The sequence below is a fragment of the Carettochelys insculpta genome, chromosome 3, assembly GCF_033958435.1.
Source record: "Carettochelys insculpta isolate YL-2023 chromosome 3, ASM3395843v1, whole genome shotgun sequence".
NCBI lineage: Eukaryota > Metazoa > Chordata > Testudines > Carettochelyidae > Carettochelys > Carettochelys insculpta.
In genome coordinates, this window is record NC_134139.1 from 188,663,244 (window position 1) to 188,681,252 (window position 18,009).

Consider the following 18,009-nt stretch of genomic DNA (forward strand, 5'->3'; position numbering starts at 1 on the left):
ACCCACTTGGACAGTTGCTGAGATGAGATGGGCAGGCCTTTGGACCACTCCACAAAGGACAAGAAAAGCCAGGTAGACTTGTGCTAAGGCTTCATATGGTCAATATAGAAGGTCAATGCCTGACAGACATCCAACGTATGCCACACTGCATGCACTAGGTCAGAATGCATCTTCGGAAAGAACGTAAGTGAATCAATTTACTGATCTGAAACGGCAAGGGAACCTTGGGTAGAAACTTGGGATGAGGTTGCAAGGTAACTCTATCTTTGGTAAAAACAGCATAGGGAGGCTCAGCCATAAGGGCAGCGAGCTCTCCAACGTGCCTGGGCAACATAATTGCTACAAGAAACTAGACTTTCATCGATAGATGGAGCCAGGAGCACATTGCCAAGGGCGCAAAGGGCAGCTTCATAAGGCAGTGAAGTACATGGTTAAGGTCACAGATGGGGACCAGGGGGCAGACTGACAGAAAGGTGTTTTGAAGGCCTGTTAAGAAGTGTTTGGTGGTAGGATGCACCAGGAAGGAAAACCCTCTTTGGGTTGCTGAAAGGCTGTCAAGGCTGTGGCATGTCCTCAGACCATGCTGAGACTAAGGCCAGACTCACACAGGTGCAATAGGTAATCCAAAAGGATAGGCAAAGGCGCAGTATGAAAAGGTGTGGAATGATGGGAGTGGATCCAGTGGGAAAACTGCCACCATTTATAACAGTAAGACGTGAGAGTGGGTTCCCATCTACTGTTGACAAGGACCCTCTTTACTTCATCAGAAGTTCACATATCTGGGGACCAACGTGATGTACGTTCAAGACTGTAAAAAGGAAATAGTGACTAGAATAGTGAAAGCAAGAGCGAGTTTGAAGGTAATGGATAAGATCTGGAAAAGCAAAGCGATTAGCTTAGAAATCAAGTTGAGAGTCTTGACAACATGTGTATTCAGCGGTTGTATGTTGTATGTGTATGTTGTACAGATGTGAAACACGGGTGATAAGGAAAGATTAGAAAAGAAGGATATTGGTGTTTGAAAGGAGTTGTTACAGAAAGATCCTGGGAACAGGATAGATGCAGAAGGTCACCAATGAGGAATAATACAGGAAGATAGAGACGAAAGAGAACCTACTGCAGAAGGTTATAAATAGAAGTTATGGCTATTTGGGCATATCTGCAGAATGAACGACAAACAAAAAGTCAAAACCCTGGTATTCAGCATAATAGATGGTTTGAACAGAAGAGGCGGACCCCACACAGAATGGAGAGATGATATAGTAGATTGGTGCAGAGCTAGTCTACAGAAACTAAGTCACTTTGTACTGGACATGGAAAGATGGAAGGAAATAGTGACGGAAGCATTGGACACCAACAGGCGCTGAACCCATAGTTGATGATAATGATGATGATGATGATGTGCTGCTGAAGGTGCTGTCTTCTGGATATTATGTAAAAAACAAGATCTTCATGATCCCTGGTGGTCATTAAAAGAATCCTTGGCCACCTGCACAAAAGTAGTGCCATTAACTAATAACTTCAAGATTGAAGACATTTTCCTCATCCTGCCAGATAAGCTGTTACACTGGCTGCAGCTGGGATACACATCTCAACCCTCCCCCACTGGCAGTGAGCTAGGTCATTATTATTATCATGGATAAACTGGATCACAGAGGGTGACTGGCCCATGAGTCAGAGGCTGAGCTAAGAATGCGGCCCCAGGTCCATAATGCCTCATCCCTTGCTATCACCATTCTGCACACCTATCAAAAAACTGTGAGAGAAATGAAAAGAAATGGGTTGAATGTGTAGGAGTAATCTTCTGTGCTCATCAGGTTATAAATGACATGCTTAATCCTCATATCACGAAGAGTTATCAGGCCTTGTTTAAAGAGCAATGTAACATGCCAGCACAAACCCTAATGCCAGGCATTATCTCAACTAAATTGAAGAAATATGTGTTAGTAACATTCTCCTTCATTCTTCTGTTCTGCAGTAATAGTAGTAATAATAATAATGAGTTAGGAAAAAGCTTCTACTGTCTGCGGAAAACATCCCATTTCCTCTTTAAATTAAAATGTACAGTGAATAGCGACAGCTGCTGAGTTCACAGATATATATTCAAGCTGTCAGTTAAACTTAATGCTAGTCCATGGATGCACAAGAGTTCTGCCTTTCTTTCCAACTGGGAATCAAACACAAAATGCTCAAACCATATAAAACCACATGCCAAATAAAATCAAGGAAGTACCAACGGAAGAGCTGCTTATCCTGCTGTCCTCCTTACTCATGTGTAGCCTGGACTATTGCTCACAAGTTATACAGCTCCCGCAGGGTAAATAAGCAGAGTCCAATGGGCTGGGAACACTTGTTTTTCTTCAATAAAAAATGTTATTTATAAAATCCTGTGACAGACAAGCTGTTGTGTCTGTTCTAGAATCTTAACTAGTGCTGGGCAGAAATGGAAAGATGCCAGCAAATTCATATCTGCTTCTTCTATTCAGTCACTCCAGATTTCTCTTTAGTAAGTGTGCACATAGAATGTAGTGATGGAAGAGATCACACAGGACAGAGTGCCCCACTAGCAGAAGTATAATTAGATGTTAACAAAAATTATGAAAGCTAATGTTTGAAATTAAGTTGACATTACACAAGTTATAAAAGAAAAGACACTTAACAACTGGGGTCAAGCTTAGGTTATGAGAAATTACAATTACTGATTACACGGTTCACAAGATACATAAGGTACAGAACCAGCATTGTCCTGGGTTGGGGTGATACTTCACTGGATCTTAGCCAAAAGGTGAAGACAAGAAGCTACAAGATACCCATACCACTTGGCTATGGTTACACTATAGAAATCTGTCAATAAAAGTCACTGTCAGAAGAGAGGTTCCAACAAAATTTCTGTCAAAAGATTGATTCACATTTCTGTATAGACCCAATCTTTTGATCCACTCTATTGACAAAAGCATCTACACAGCTTTTTTGTCTACAGTTTCTGTTGACAAAACTTGTTTTGGGTGTAGATGCTCTGTGAGTTTTGTCAACAAAGCCCATTTTGTTGACAAAACTCACTAGTGTAACTGTAGCCCTTGTGCCAATCTCATCTTCCTGTCTATACAGTAAACCCTCGAGTTATGCGGGGGTTACATTTCTGCAACCCCCACATAACTCGAATTTTCATAAAAGTCGAATTTTCATGCTGCCACCTGGGTCCCAGCTCCCCTGGGCTTGCAGGAGCCAGGAAACTGACCATCCCACTAGGGCTGGTCAGTTTCCTGGCTCCCAGAGTGGTAGGGAGCTGGGAACCAGGGAGCAGCCTGGTTCCCATCTCTCCACCACTTGCCACTTGCAGGACCCAGGAAACTGACCAGCTGGTCAGTTTCCCAGGTCCCACAAGCAGTGGGGAGCTGGGAACTAAGCAGCAGCCTGGCTCCTGGCTCCCCCTTGATTGGAGAGAGGGGAAACTGACCAGTGTAGCAGCCTTCATCAGTTTTCCAGCTCCAGCCAGTGGAGGGAACCCAGGAACCAGGGGCAGCCTGTCTCCCAGCTTCCCTCCACTCCTGGTCAGTTTCCCCTCTCTGCAAGCAGAGGGGAGCCAGGAGCCAGGTTGCTGCCTGGTTCCCAACTTCCTGCCACTTGCGAGACAGGGGAAACTGACCAGCTGAACCAAAGCGTTCCATCTTCCACAACGAGAGTAGACCCAGCCTATGATGAAGGAGGGCCACTCATGAGGCCCAATCCCTTTTTTTTTTTTGCTCATCACTGACCTAGGTTTAAAAAAGAAGGAGAAAAGTAAACAAAATACACAAAGTACACTGATCAAAGTGATCCCTTCCACCTTGGAAATCTAAGAAATACTAAAAATCAAATTAACCTTCACTTGTTTTTAATTTCAATAACTTAACCTGTCCAGTAACGCATGTTTTAAACGACAGAAATCATATCCATGATGTTCCTTTAAAACTGTTGTTTGAACACACAAAAGTGAAAACTCCTAAAAATTCACAGACATTTTGATTAAAATAAATTTTTAAAGAAATATGGTAAAGTCCAATTTACTCCCAAATTTAGGTTTTGCAAAACACAAGTCTTTATGAAATACAAATATTTTTGTGAATATTAAAAAAATCCACCAGAAACTTAAAAATGTAGAGGCTGTGTCTACACTTGCCCCCAACTTCGAAGGGGGCATGGTAGTCAGGGCCACGGGAGATTACTAATTAAGCACTGCAGTGAATACGCAGCACTTCATTAGGCTAATTTTCCCCCGCGGCAACTTTGAAGCGTCAAACTTCAAAGTGCCACTGGGGAAAATTAGTATTCACAGCAGCTCTTCATTAGTAATCTCCCATGGCCCTGATTACCAAGCCCCCTTAGAAGTAGGGGACAAGTGTAGACACAGCCAGAGAGGAACAATTCCTTTAGGTGTCTGCAATCCTGAAGCACTACGAAGGAGCCTGGAAAAGCAATTTATTAGAAATGTATTGTAACTAAAGTAAAAATGAATAGTCTTATTCAAGGTGACAGACATGCACAAAATAAACAACCAGGATACATGCTAAAAAACAAATGCGATTTGTAAACTTCATTTAGTTTTAATAAACAATGGCGTTATTTACAAAAGCAGCATGAAGGAACTTTGAAAAGATAATTGACCACATGTTAAATATCAGACAGATTTTTGGAGGTGTAAAATGCTTGCTGTTCCAATTGATTTCAGGCTGGAGTTAGGAGTGCTCTGCACTTCAGAAAATCAGGCCCATCTGAACTTTACCCTGCCTGCACATTGAATCCTGCCGGACTTCCTCAAAGAAGCAGGTCCACTGGCCAAAAGGTACTTGGTGTCTTTTTTTTTTTAAATGCTCCAACAAATAAGGCAGAAAGTAACCTGCATACATCTCTCCACAGACAGTAAACACTCATATATGTCAGTCTGTACCGGAAATGATATTGATCTGAAGAAATGGGTCTGTCCCACGAAAGCTCATCACTGAATAAATCATTTTGTTAGTCTTTAAAGTGCTACATTTCTGCTGCTTTGCTTTGTTGGAGTACAGACTTACATGGCTACCTCTCTGTTACTACACAAATCAGTCAATCAGTCAGAAAACTGAACGTACCCTGTCCAAGCCAGGCATCGTCCACTGTGAGGAAGGATAAATTGGCATTCCAATGATATTGGGAGGGGCTGTCCTGAGATGATTTACTCTTCAGATTACCTGAGTAAAAACAAATATGCCTTTTAATAAAAAACAAAGCCAAAACCAAACAATCTCTTAGCTATAATCACATTGTTAAGGCCAACTAATCCTTTCCTGATCAGCACAGCTGCGGTATTATAGAATTTAGACTGCAAACATTAATATGTGTTGCTCATAACACTGAACTTATTAAAAGGCCGAACAAGGACAGTACATGATTACATTACTACACGAATGTCCCTCTGAGCAGTGACCAAACATGTATTATCCAAAGTTGTAAGCTGTTTGGCTGGCAAATGACTTTTGGGGAATGTAAAATTGGAGTTTCAGTCACTACAAAAAGGACCTCATTCAATATACACCTGATACAAAGCCTGATCCAACTCACTATTTGAGTCAATGGAAAGGCTCCTACTGACTTGAAAGAAAGTTGAATCAGGCCCACAGTTATTTCTTTTTACATGTAATGAAAAGTAGAGCAGAGAGAAAAAGCTCAGAAAAAAGGAAGCCAAGCTTTTCTTGATTATTGAAACAGAGGCATTCACTCATACAAGTTCAGAGGAACTCCTTACAGCACATCAAACTTTTAAGCTACATGTATTACGGATTAGCTCTGCTCTTGATATTTTTCTTGTTTACTCTTCTTCCTGCCAAGAATGTGATCTTTTGTCAGTTTCTGTCGCCCTTTTTCAACCTTCCCGAGTATTTTTTCTAATTGTGCAGATCTGCCCTGTAGCAGCTTGCCTTTTTGCACGCACTAACACAGATGAAAGCACTGGTTTTTGTCTCTCATGTCCGTTATGAGATGCCTCTGAACACTGTTGATGCAAGACTGGAAAATATCTGATTGAATACAGTGGAAGGTATAGCTCAGTGGTTTGAGTGTTGGTCTGCTAAACCCAGAGTTGTGAGCTCAATCTTTTAGGGGCCTGGGGCAATACATGATCCTGGGGCAGAGAGGTAGCTTAGTGGTTTGCGCGTTGGCCTGATAAACCCAGTGTTATGAGCTTAATCCTTGAGGAGGCCATTTAGGGGTCTGGGGCAAACAGATTTAAAAAAAACAAAGGGGACTGGACTTGATGGCTTTCCAAGGTCCCTTCTAGCTCAATGAGATGAGTGTCTCCATATATTTGAATGAGTTATATACCACAATACCTTACTGTGGGACAGAATTACATGATATTGACTTGCACAGCTCAACATATATGATGGATGTACATACATACATGCTTTCACTTAACATAGCCTAATTGTTTACAGCCAGATTCTGCATTTCTTGCACATCCAAAACTCAGTCTGTTCTGGTAGGACTATGGTATGAGGAAGTGGGTCTGTTCCACGAAAGCTCACCTAATAAATTATTTTGCTTGTCTTTAAAGTGCTACTTGACTGTTTTTTGTTTTGATAGTATATAGACTACCACGGCTCCCTCTCTGTTACTATCCAGCAGAAGTCAGTGGAAATTCTGGTGTATAAACCAATGTAAGACATCTACCTTTTTGCTCTTTGACAATGACCATTGATATGTCTGTGTTATACTGTCTATGGTGATGCTGGCCAAACAGCCACAGAAAAAACAGAGATAATTACAGGTGAGATTAGAGAACACACAGATGAAGCTGGAGTGGAAGGGGAGAGTCCCAGAAAGATTGCTTCCCTCCCTGCAGCTGCAATCAACAGTGGCTGTCAAGCTAGCATTCCCTACATGTAAAAAGGAGCATGTCACTGGCCCAACATTTTATGAGGTATTATAAGGACAGAATTTGCTAGTGGTGCAATATTTGAAGAGGGATTCGTGCTTTTTCGTTATCTGATCTAAAGTATAGTGACTTATTGCTCATTTTGGTGACATTTAGATATGTTTTTTAAAATAACTGGTTAGGGTGCACCAAGAGTTTTAAAGACATACAAGGATGACAGGACGGGTAGGACTGTGTTCAAGGAAATACAGGCTGAAATCCAGGACTCTCTAATTCAGCAATATCCTTGGTCCAGCAGGACCACAGATATTGCTGGACAAGACTGCATCGAAGGTTGCGAGCAGGTGCCAGTTGAGAGTCCAGTGGATGGGAATCCCAGCTGGGGCCGGACATTTGCAGCCATGGACAGGAAGCCAGCAGGAGTCTGGAAACTAACGAGGGCCATGCTGCAATGGCTAGGAACCGGGAAGCTGTCAGCACCTGGGTTGCCATTATCAGAGAGCCGTGGGTGGGGGCTGGGAAGTCTGAGGCCGGGAAGCTGCTGGCCATAGCCAAGGAGCTACAGCCAGGGGGGCTGAGAAGCCAGTGGCGACCAGGGAGCTGCAGCTGAGGCTGGGAAGCTGGCAGTGGTCAGTGAGTGGGAGCCATAGTTGGGGCCAGGGCCAGGGCTGAGATGCCATTGCCACATGGGGAGCAGGAGCGACGGCCAGGGCCAGGAAGCCAAAGGCTTGGGGGCAAGTGCCTGAGATCAGGCCAGCGGCCTGGAAGAGAGCCCGTGAGTGAAGCCAGCAGTCCCCACAGAAGCACTGGTCCAGCAAAATTCCTGATTTGGGACCACTCAGGTCTCAAGGGTGCCATCCATTCTACACACTGAAGTCAGTCACTAAAAGATTGGAGCATCAGATGTCAAATGTGAACAAGGGGTGAGAGAAAACACTGAAATACGGCTAATGTCAGGGAAAATTTTTAAGGGTTTGAATATCCAGGGATGTGGATGACTAAAGCTCATGAGGAAATCAATCAAAAATATTCTCAGAAAGACCACTCACGTAGCTCCATGGACAGCTCTGGTAAGGTCCCAAAAGTCACAGGATAAGCTTTCACTTCTGCAACATCCCATGTTCCTAGATTAAAAACAAAGCCAAACACAAACATGGCATTTGGAATTGGTGCACATGGCTTTAAACAAGCACATTCAAATATTTCAGTCCCTCTCCTCCCCCACCCTACAGACAATGCTGCTGCTGCTGGGAGGACAATGACATCTGAAAAAGTTAGTCTCTTGGGATACGTCTACACTGCAGCCTGACTCTAGCATTGCTAGACATCCCCATACTTAACTGTGCTAGACTGGCTAAAAATAGCAGTGTTGACATGATGGCATGACCTTCCGCAGGAGCTCTACAAGCATGCTAGGGATTCCAGGCAGATATGGACTAGTTCACGCTGAAGCCAGCGCCACCCAAATCTACCCTCCTATTTTTAGCCATGCTGGCATGGGCAAACTAGTGTGTGTCCACCTTTGTGGCAGACACACCCGAGGCTGTATGTAAATATACCATTAGTCTGAAGGAAGTTTACCTCTTCTTCTGATCATCCAAGCGCACCAAATTATACTTATTCTAGACTTACTGGCTGCATCTACACTAGCAAGTTCTTTTGGAAAATCCATCCCTTTTTCGAAAGAACACATGGAGCGTCCACACAAAATGTGCCCTTTCAATCTGAAATCAAAAGAATGCAGCTCTTCTTCTGGAAGCTCTCTTCTGCTCCCCGATCACAAAGAACAGCTTCTTTAGGAAAAAAGCACGTGTAGATGCTCCATGGGCCCTTTTCTTCAGAAAGCAGTGCTCAAGGTGCTGGATTATTCAGTCCCTGGCCCATTCTTTTAAAAGAGCAGGGGCTGTGTGAATGTCAGTCTTTCGATCCGTTGGTGTGTGTGGACGCACTCTTTCTAAAGATGTTTTTTCAGAAGAGGTCTTCTGGAAGAACTGGTTTTGAAAAATCACTGTAGTGTAGACGTAGCCACTCACTTTTGAATTCTCACCCACTGACATAATTTGCATGCAGTCCTTCCTACAAAGCTGGGAATTTGGCCCATTCAATATAAGGGAGTAGGAAATGGCTTTAATATACACACATTCCTCCAGACACAGTCAAAGAAAGGAATGTAGAAAGGAAAGCGACTGACACTAAAAGAAAGTGAAAATTAAAGTAGCAAAACCATCTTGTGGCTTCTGAATGCGTAGGTTACATCAACGTCCCTTTCATAGCAGCACATCTTGTAAGTACTCAATTTAATGGAGTCTGAGTATAAAGGAGTCTTAAGTTACATCATCTGACATCTCTGACCCACTGGGTTACTGCAGGCAAGTCACCTTAGAATCACAGACTCATAAAAGATTAGGGTTGGATGAGATTCCAGGAGATCGTCTAGTCCATGGTTTCCCAAATGGATGGCCTGCCCCCCTGGAGGCGCGTGAGGCAACCCAGCCCCCTCATTATTCCCCCCACCTGAAGAAAGAGACGGTGTTTGCTTCTGGCTCTCAGCCCCTGCCATTTTATGTGGGTGACCCGGCACAACTGCTATAAGAAGCAGGCAGCTGGTGAAGACCCAGGTGGAGCTAGCTGCCTGCTGCAAAGATGAGTGAGTGTGGGGTGGGGGGAGGGGAGAAGGATGGGATTAGATGAGAGGCTGGGGGTGCCTGGCTCAGGTGAGGGGGGTGGAGTAAGAGCAGGGGGGACTGGTGGTCCTTGGCTTTGTGGGATGGGAGGGGCTCAGGCAGGCAGCTCACGGGGCTCAGGTGGCCATCTAGCTTGTGGGACTTGTTGTGCTTGGGCAGGTGGCCCTGGCATCTCCGGGTTCAGGCGGCACGGGCTGGCGGCTGGCCCCAGCAGCGCAGTGCTCAGGCACATGGCCGTGGCATCACAGGGTTCAGGCAGCGTGGGCTGGCAGCTGACCCCAGCAGAGCAGGGCTCGGGCACCTGGCCCTGACAGCATGGGGCTTTGGCAGCTCAGGCTGGTGGGTGAGTGGCTGGCCCCAGCAATGTGGAGCTTGGGTGGCTGGCACTGGCAGTGTGCGGCTCAGGCAGCTCAGGATGGAAAGTGGTGGCTGGTCCTGGCAGCGTGGGGCTTGGGTGGGTGGGTCGGGCAGCTGATCCCAACAGGGAGGGACTCAGGCAGCCAGAGGGTGGGCAGGTGGCTAGTAAGTAGTGGCCCTGGTGGTGCAGGGCTCAGGCGGGTGGCTTTGGCAGCGGAGGTCTCAGGCAGGCAGGCAGGTGACTGTTGTGGTCAGCTCTGGTGGCCTGCGGGGGTCCAGAAAAAACAATTTGTACTTGTTTTTGATATAAAAATGTTATTTAAAATTAAGTTTGTGTTTATTTTAAATTACAAAATGAATTTTTTGTTAAAAGGGGGTTTGGATGATGGTAAAGAAGAGGCGGGGGGATGTAAGGGTTTCTCAAAAATCAAAAGGGGGGTGTCATGCCGAAAAGTTTGGGAACCACTGGTCTAGTTCAATCCCGTGCTCAAAGCAGGACCAACCACAACTAAATCGTTCCAGCCAGAGCTTTGCTAAGCCTGGCCTTAAAAACCTCTAGGGACAGAGATTCCTTCACCTCCCTAGGCAGCCCATCCCAGTGCTTCAGCACCCTCCTAATGACATAGTTTTTCCTTATACCCAACCTAGGACAGACCACCTCCACTGCAACTTTTGAGACCGTTGCTGCTTGTTCTGTCATTGCCACCAGGCCAACCGACCGGGGTGGGGGGGTGGTGCTGGGGGGACACACAAAGGGAACAATCACCAAGGGGCCCAGCATTTCAAAGGGGCCTGGAATTCCAGCCACAGCCACTGCAGAAGTAACAGTGGCAGTGGCCAGAGCTCCAGGCCCCTTTGAAACACTGCAGAGCACTGTACTGCTGCTCTGTGTGCAGCTTGGCGGGCTGGGGGAGGGCTGACTGCCCTGAGCCCCACCCCTTCTACCCTTGGCAACATCTGAAGCCAAGCTCCCCTCCCACCTTACTCCCAGGCCCACGGTGGTTGCTGGTCCCACTGTTTGCCACATGTTAATGCCTTGTGTAAAACTGAATCCAATAGCAGGGACCTTAATGAAAATCAAATACTGGTTTGAATTAAGTAGGCTTTTAAAACTTAACCATAAAAAGAGGCATTACCTGCAGCAAATCTACTTTTTGTTTTATTTTTCAAACCTCTCAAAACTTAGGAAGAGAAACAGAAGATATTAAAGGCCCAGCCTTCAGCCTGGCACTACTGTTATTTTTATCATGGTAGTACCTGCAAGCCACAACCACCATGAAGGCCCTGCGGTGCTAGGCACTGCACAAACATCGTGATCGGAAGCCAAACCACAGTGAGAGAAAAAAAAAAAGCAATGCATGGAGAGGAGAAGTGACTTGCCTGATGTCACACGGTATGTCAGTGGCACAGCTGGAAATAAACCCCAGATCCACGCCAGTGCCCTACACACTGGACCACGCTATCTCTGGACTGGGCCAGTTTAGGTCAGGAATGAGTCTAACTCTCTGATTTGCAGGTGCAACTATGGATTTTGTACTCTACATGACTTATACTGTACAAACTAAACTGCACTACCAATGCATTGGCATTTCGCAGCTGCTAAAATAGGATACGCTTAGAGCTCTGTCCCCAAGCTGACACTCTCTCCACAGGTTTTTTTTAACCCTCCCTAGTTGTTTATGGTCCTTTACCTACAAGCTATGGAAAAAGTCTAGTATCAACACTGGTAAGCCAGCATACTGGAAGAAAAATCCACAAAGGCAGGTTAACACAACTGGCTGAATACTTCCTTGCCCAGATTCTGCACTCCAGCAGTGGGTAGCTTTACTGGGAACACTCACCAACATTGGAAAAAACATCCTCTTCAGACTGTGGCAGCTCAGAGTCTTCTCTCGTGGCTTCTGAGTTCCTTAGAGCAGAACCACCGTCGGTCTTTGTCCCTGACTCACAAAGAACTCCCTTTCTGGCACTGTTGTTCTCTATCCCACTCACAGCATGTGGCCAAATGGTTCCTTTCCCATCCCCATCACCGACCGCTTCAACAACCAAGGTACCAGGTGAAACTCTGCTAGAGTTTTCTTGAAAAAAAAAACATTTAAAAATAGATTTTTTAAAAATGAGATAGGGATTTCGGACAGTATAAACAAAAATGTAAGGCCTGATCCAAAGTCAAGGGAAAGACGTCCTTTGACCTCACTAAGGACCTTATTCAAAACCCACTGAATAAAGTTACACACACAGTAGCAAAAAGACAGAGTTCCATGCTCTGTGATTGGCAGAAGCTGACAGCACTTGGAAGGTAGCACGCAGACAGCCCACGTGGAAAGGAAAGCCTCACACAGCTCAACAGGAACCCCTTCACAGGATTAAGAAAAAACGTCAAAGGAGCCTCATCCATTCTTTCTTGTCTGGAAGGATAAATCAAAGTCTTGAAGGTAGAAATCTGGGCACAGGATGTTAAAGGAAGAGAAGGAAAAGGAACTTCAGGTTTCCTTCCTGCATCTGGAACACTGTTTGTGGGAAAAGAAAAATAAACCTAATTCATTGAGCATTGGCACTTTCAAGATTGCCAGAGAGAAGGGCATTTGGAAGGACATTCACTAAATAAAAATGAGGATTTCATAGTGCCTTTCACCAAAAACTTCCATAGCACTTCAGGCTTCACTAAGGGTCAACAAAGTTCTTTGCATGGGGAAGAGGGGCCACAAATGATCCTAACCCCACCTCCACACAGCTGATGCTGCTACCATTACGTCCCTGGTACAAATCTGCAAACAGCACCAAAAAGGGTTAGGGCTTATTTCATAGCTTCAGATATTTTTAATACCAGGAAGGACCATTATAATCATCTAATTCAGAGGTTAGCAACCCCCAGCATGGGTGCCACGAGTGGCATGCACGCTGATTTTCATTAGCACACAAGCCAGGAACACAGTCACACTCCTCCTTCCCATGCAGCCGGGAGCTTGCTCAACACCACGCCACCTGTGGATTAACAAAAGACCAGCTAATGCTCACAACCACCACCTAAACAGTAAAACTCTGCATCTTAATTTATGTATTAATGAAGCTGTTATAAGTAGGACTATTAGGCTACATCTACATGGTGGGTACTATTTCGGGATACAAAGGTATCCCAAAACAGCAACGTCGCAGCTTTTCACAGCACCTGAAACAGCACCGCTATTCCAGTTCTGGTATCCTTTGTCACACGAGGAGGAACTGAATGTTCACAGTAGTCCCTTTTTCTGAAACGTGCTGCCATTTGGACAGTACCAAGGCTAGAATAAGGTACTTTGAAATAATTTATGCAATTTGGATAGTTCAAATTGCATAAATTATTTTGAAAAAAATCTCACTGTGTAGACGTAGCCTTAGTGACTTTAAAAAGTATCACCGGCACTCGGCCTGTACATAGGGGTCAAAAGGTCAAATTTCAGCACTCTGCCTTGGAAAGGTTGATGACCCTTCTTCTAATCTAACCTCCTGGACCAAAAAGCTACCAAATTTCTCCCAGTGGTTTCCAATAGCCCAACAACATGTGGTTGAATTAAGATTTAGCAATCTAGCCACAACTCAGCAAAGCACTTAAGCACATGCGCAGTTTAAACCATGCATGTCACCATGATGTCAACAGAACTACTCATATGAGTAAAGGTAAGCATATGGCCTTCAGGCTTTGCTGGATTGCAACCAGAGAGCTCAGCACCTTCAACGTACAGCCTCAAGAGCATACCTTTCATAAGGACATCCAGTCTTGATTGATGGACCCCCACTGACAGAGAGAAGGTGGTCCCAAAAACGTCTAAATATTTGTACAGATCATAGTTTGTCATTTTCATCCTGCTCTTCACTTTTAGAAAAACACCCAGGTGCACTTTAAGAGGGTGTCCTTTTGTAAACAATGCTCTCCTTCCTCACAAATGTTTGTGTCACAAATCCAGCCACCAAGATGTTCCGATGTATTTGAGGATTTCTTGGTTGTGTTAATAGGTTTATGGAAGAGAATTAAACTGCTAAGGGCTTTTTAAACACATACATTTCATGACCTGCTTTCACATACCACAGTGATAAGAACATAAGTAGTGTAAGGACATAGATCCTTCCTACACAAGTCCATGAAAAGCACTGTGATATCACCAGAGGAGAGATGCTGTGGGAGCAAAGTGTTATTAATTAGCATTCCTAGGGCCCGACCAAATTAATGATCACGAAAAGCACATCACAGACGGTGAAATCAGGTCTCCCCTTGGGAGATATGGTCTTCTGTGTGTTTTTATCCTGTACCATACAGATTTCAGAGAGAAGACCAGCGTGTCTCAAACTGGGGTCCTTGATTCAAAAAGGAGTTGCAGCGGGGTCACAAGTTTATTTTAAAGGTGTCCTGGTATTGCTTTCCTTACTTCTGTGCTGCCTTCAGAGCTGGGCAGCCCGAAAGCACAGCTGTTGGCAAGACACCCAGCTCTAAAGGCAGCTCTCCACTAGTAGGAATGCAGAAGTAAGGGCAGCAATTCCCTATGCCACCTTACTTTTGTTCTGCTGCCTTCAGAGCTGGGCAGCCAGAAAGTGGGCAGCTGCTGACTAAGGGCTCAAGCTCTGCAGGCAGCTGTGCAAAAGTAAAAGTGCAATATCATATCATACTATCCTTACTTCTGTGCTGCTGCTGGCAGTAGCTCTGCCTTAAGAGCTGGGCTCCCAGCCAGCAGCTTCTACTCTCCTGCTGTCCAGCTCAGAAGGTAGCACCACCACCAGCAGCAGCACATAAATAAGAGTAGCAGTACTGCAATCTCCCCACAATAACTTTGTGACAGCCTCATATGCTCCTTTTTTGGGTCAGAACTCCTACAAATACAACCATAACTCTTCAGTTTCAAAGAGGTGAAATCTTGAAATTTCTGCATTTTAAAATCCTATGACACTGAAATTAATAAAAAAGGTGGTAAATTTGGTAGTGCCCTAAGCACTGGTAAACTTCCTTTTAATAGCTGCAAAATAAATGACATTTCTTAATAAATAAATACATCTTAAGTCACAGAACATTTTGAAAGTAGGCAATTACGTAGGTCTATAAATCAAGTGTTACATATAATATTTTCGTGAAATTATAAAAATGCAATAGGGCTGCATAATGACCTAAGTGCAGCAGATCTCTTATTCACCTCGTCTATAAACGTCATTTGTTTTCAAATGTTTCCTGAGAACATCTTTATGGACTTTTATGAAAGAGTAGGGTAAAAGCTGAAGTTCCAAAATTCTGTCTCTTCCACAGCAGATGGTCTGTTACAGGAAGGCTGTGTCTACACTTGTATTCCTCTTTCGAAAGAAGCACTTTTGAAATTAGATATGCAAATGTGGTGATGAATATGCAAATTTATACCTCATTTGCATTTTTGATTTACCTCATTTGTGTACCTCTTTCAAAAGAGGAATACAAGTGTAGACACACCCAAAATGTTTACTGGGGAATAGCAAACTGACAAGGAAACAGGCAGGCCCCTGAGGCATAAGTAGGCTCTAGAAGAGAAAAAGGACTGAGGGGCCCAGCCAGAATTCATATTATGCATGCATGTAAATATATACAGTTGGCCCCCGAGTTGTATGGACTCGACTTACACATTTTTATACTAACACAAGTCGAGTTGCAGCTTGGGAGCTCCTCAGGAGGTGGGAGGAGCTGGACACGCTGCGGGACGGTGATGGAAGAGGCTCTTAGACCTGGTCTGCCCTTGTCTCCTGCCCCTCTCTGCCCCACTTTCTGAGAGGTGCGGATCCCCCTCCAGCAGCTGGGCAGAGGCACTGCACACATGCATGCACGCCCACCCCATGCCCTTAACACAGAACCCACCCGCGTGGTGCACACCATCCCGAGTGCATGCACGTTGCTGCTCTCCAGCACTGCAGTGCCTTTTCCCCCCGACAAGCCAGGGACTGCCTGTGGGCCAGACCTAGGCCGCATCCCGAATGACCCGGAAGTGAGGGAGGACACAGCAGCATGCACTTTCCAGGTGTAGGGAGATGCGGCTTGGCAGGGGCCAGCACTAGACCTGCCACAGGGATGAAGTTTTCTAACACGGTGAGGGGTGTCAGGGGGACATCTGTCACCAGCTCAGCCCAGGGCTCTGCTGCCTGGGGCATCCTCTGTGCCCCAGCCTCTGCCCACCCCCAACCCCACCCCTGTTCCTGAGCTCCTGCCCCCTCCCCAGATCCTGTCCTGAGTTCCCCGATGGGTCCCCTGGTCTCCCCGGCAGAGCCCCAGGGACCCTCCACCCAAGCCTGAGTCCCTGGGATCCTCCTTCATGCCCCGCTGGCACCTCCTGTGGGGACATCCTTCCACCCCACCCCACCCCACCCACACACATACCTTTCCCTGGAGCTCCCAGCCCTTATTGCTGCTGGGAATTCCCCTGGCCCCAGTGGCTCCCTGGGGGTGGAGCTCACTGTCCCACACCCACCTCCAGTTGCACGAAATTCAACTTATGCCTGGTTCCCCAGGAATGTAATTCTCGCACAAATCAGGAGTTTACTGTATGAGAGGTTCACCTTTTTGTTTCAGCCGTTCTTTCCTTAAGTGTCTCTTTTCCCGGCTACTCATCTTGGTTTGCCAAACACCTGCAACACAGAATAAAGTTCACCACCTCCATGCCAATAGTTGCTGTGACTGAAAAAGTACTTTCCTGTATGATCCCTATTGTTTACAACACAAAGAAAAGAAATTAACTCTCAAAGACAAGCTATCTGGTGATGACTATAAAATCAATGTTGCAGCAATCTTGGATGGCCAAACACACAAAACACAACCACTGCAATTACTATCGTGTAGAATCCCAGGCGTTATAAGCATTAGAATATCACACCCTGGACTCTCAGGAATTCAGTCTACCATATATATCAATCCTACAACAAAATACTGTCTGTTATAAGAATGACTGATGTATTGTCGTATAGTTTACTTCCCTACATGTAAGTCAAATCATACAACATCCCCTTTTGCAGGGAAGATGTGATAGCGGAGAGCCAGGTGCCTTATATGTATGATAACTTCTTTGGATAAATGTAATTGAAAACGTTAGCTAACAAAAAGGGCACTATTCTGGTATTCTTATCAATTAGTCTTACTCATAGTATGGAGACATCAAACAGAGGGTCAAACTATGTACTTAATATTTGGAAATAAAACTAATTCTCTCTTTGGTTACTAATGTACTCCCTGACTAGCTCATTAGATCTACTCAGAGGTGTTGATCCCTCTTGGGGTTGCTGCCCACATGCAAAGAAAAATGCTGTCTTGACTGATATGCTATGCAATCCCTGTTAAGTGAATGGGCCAGGCACAAGCTGACAATCTGCCCAGTGAGCAATCCACAAATATGTTACCTTCCTCTTCCTCCAGCAACTTGTCTTTTTCAGCAAAGGTGTGGTCTTTTGACGCTCCCTTTTCTGAGCACTGGGCCTTCTTCTTTTTCTTAGCCTACAGTATACATATATACATAAATTTCACAGCTGGAAGCTTATGAGAGAGAAGAGAGGATGAAACTGAGTGAAGGCTTTCGTGACTAAGATCTTCATCCTGCACTGAGCTCACACAGGCTACAGCTACACTGCAGCCCTATTTTGAAGTAAGATATTTCAAAATAGCTATATATTAGTTTGAAATAACATAACCACACACAATATGCCTTTCGAAAGAGCACCTAGCTATTTTGAAATAGCATTTCCAGGTCCATAATGCTATTTTGCAATAGCGTCACTGAAGCCCATTATGACTTATTTTGAGAAAGCGCTCTTCTGTGTCTTGAAAGGGCCTACTTCGAAATAGCAATAGGCATTATTCCGTGTGGAATGAGATATACTGGAATCGAACTAATGCACCCACTATTTCAATTTTATTTTGAAATAGCACGTGCATCGTTTAGAAGTTATTGATAAGAGCAGTTATTTCAAAACAACTCTGCCACGTAGACACAGCAACTGAGTCCCAGTGAAGTCAATGGGACTTCACACCAATGCAGGGGTTTGTCCTGGTACAGCTTATTGTGGGATCAAGGGAATGACCCAGCTGGAAATTCCAGACAGTTGAAT

At 44.9% G+C, this 18,009-nt stretch overlaps 1 protein-coding gene across 2 annotated transcripts in view; it reads right to left on the bottom strand.

The window, feature by feature from the left end:
- Positions 1 to 18,009, bottom strand: part of LOC142011583 (uncharacterized) — a 50,746-nt gene that overhangs the window by 13,730 nt on the left and 19,007 nt on the right. For both annotated transcript variants that reach the window (XM_074991317.1, XM_074991316.1), the window contains 5 exons: positions 17,305 to 17,398; positions 16,471 to 16,539; positions 11,772 to 12,008; positions 7,939 to 8,013; positions 5,109 to 5,207 (listed from right to left, as the gene is read on the bottom strand). In XM_074991317.1, coding sequence (XP_074847418.1) covers positions 5,109 to 5,207; positions 7,939 to 8,013; positions 11,772 to 12,008; positions 16,471 to 16,539; positions 17,305 to 17,398 — 574 coding nt within the window. The remainder of the gene's footprint in view (positions 1 to 5,108; positions 5,208 to 7,938; positions 8,014 to 11,771; positions 12,009 to 16,470; positions 16,540 to 17,304; positions 17,399 to 18,009) is intronic.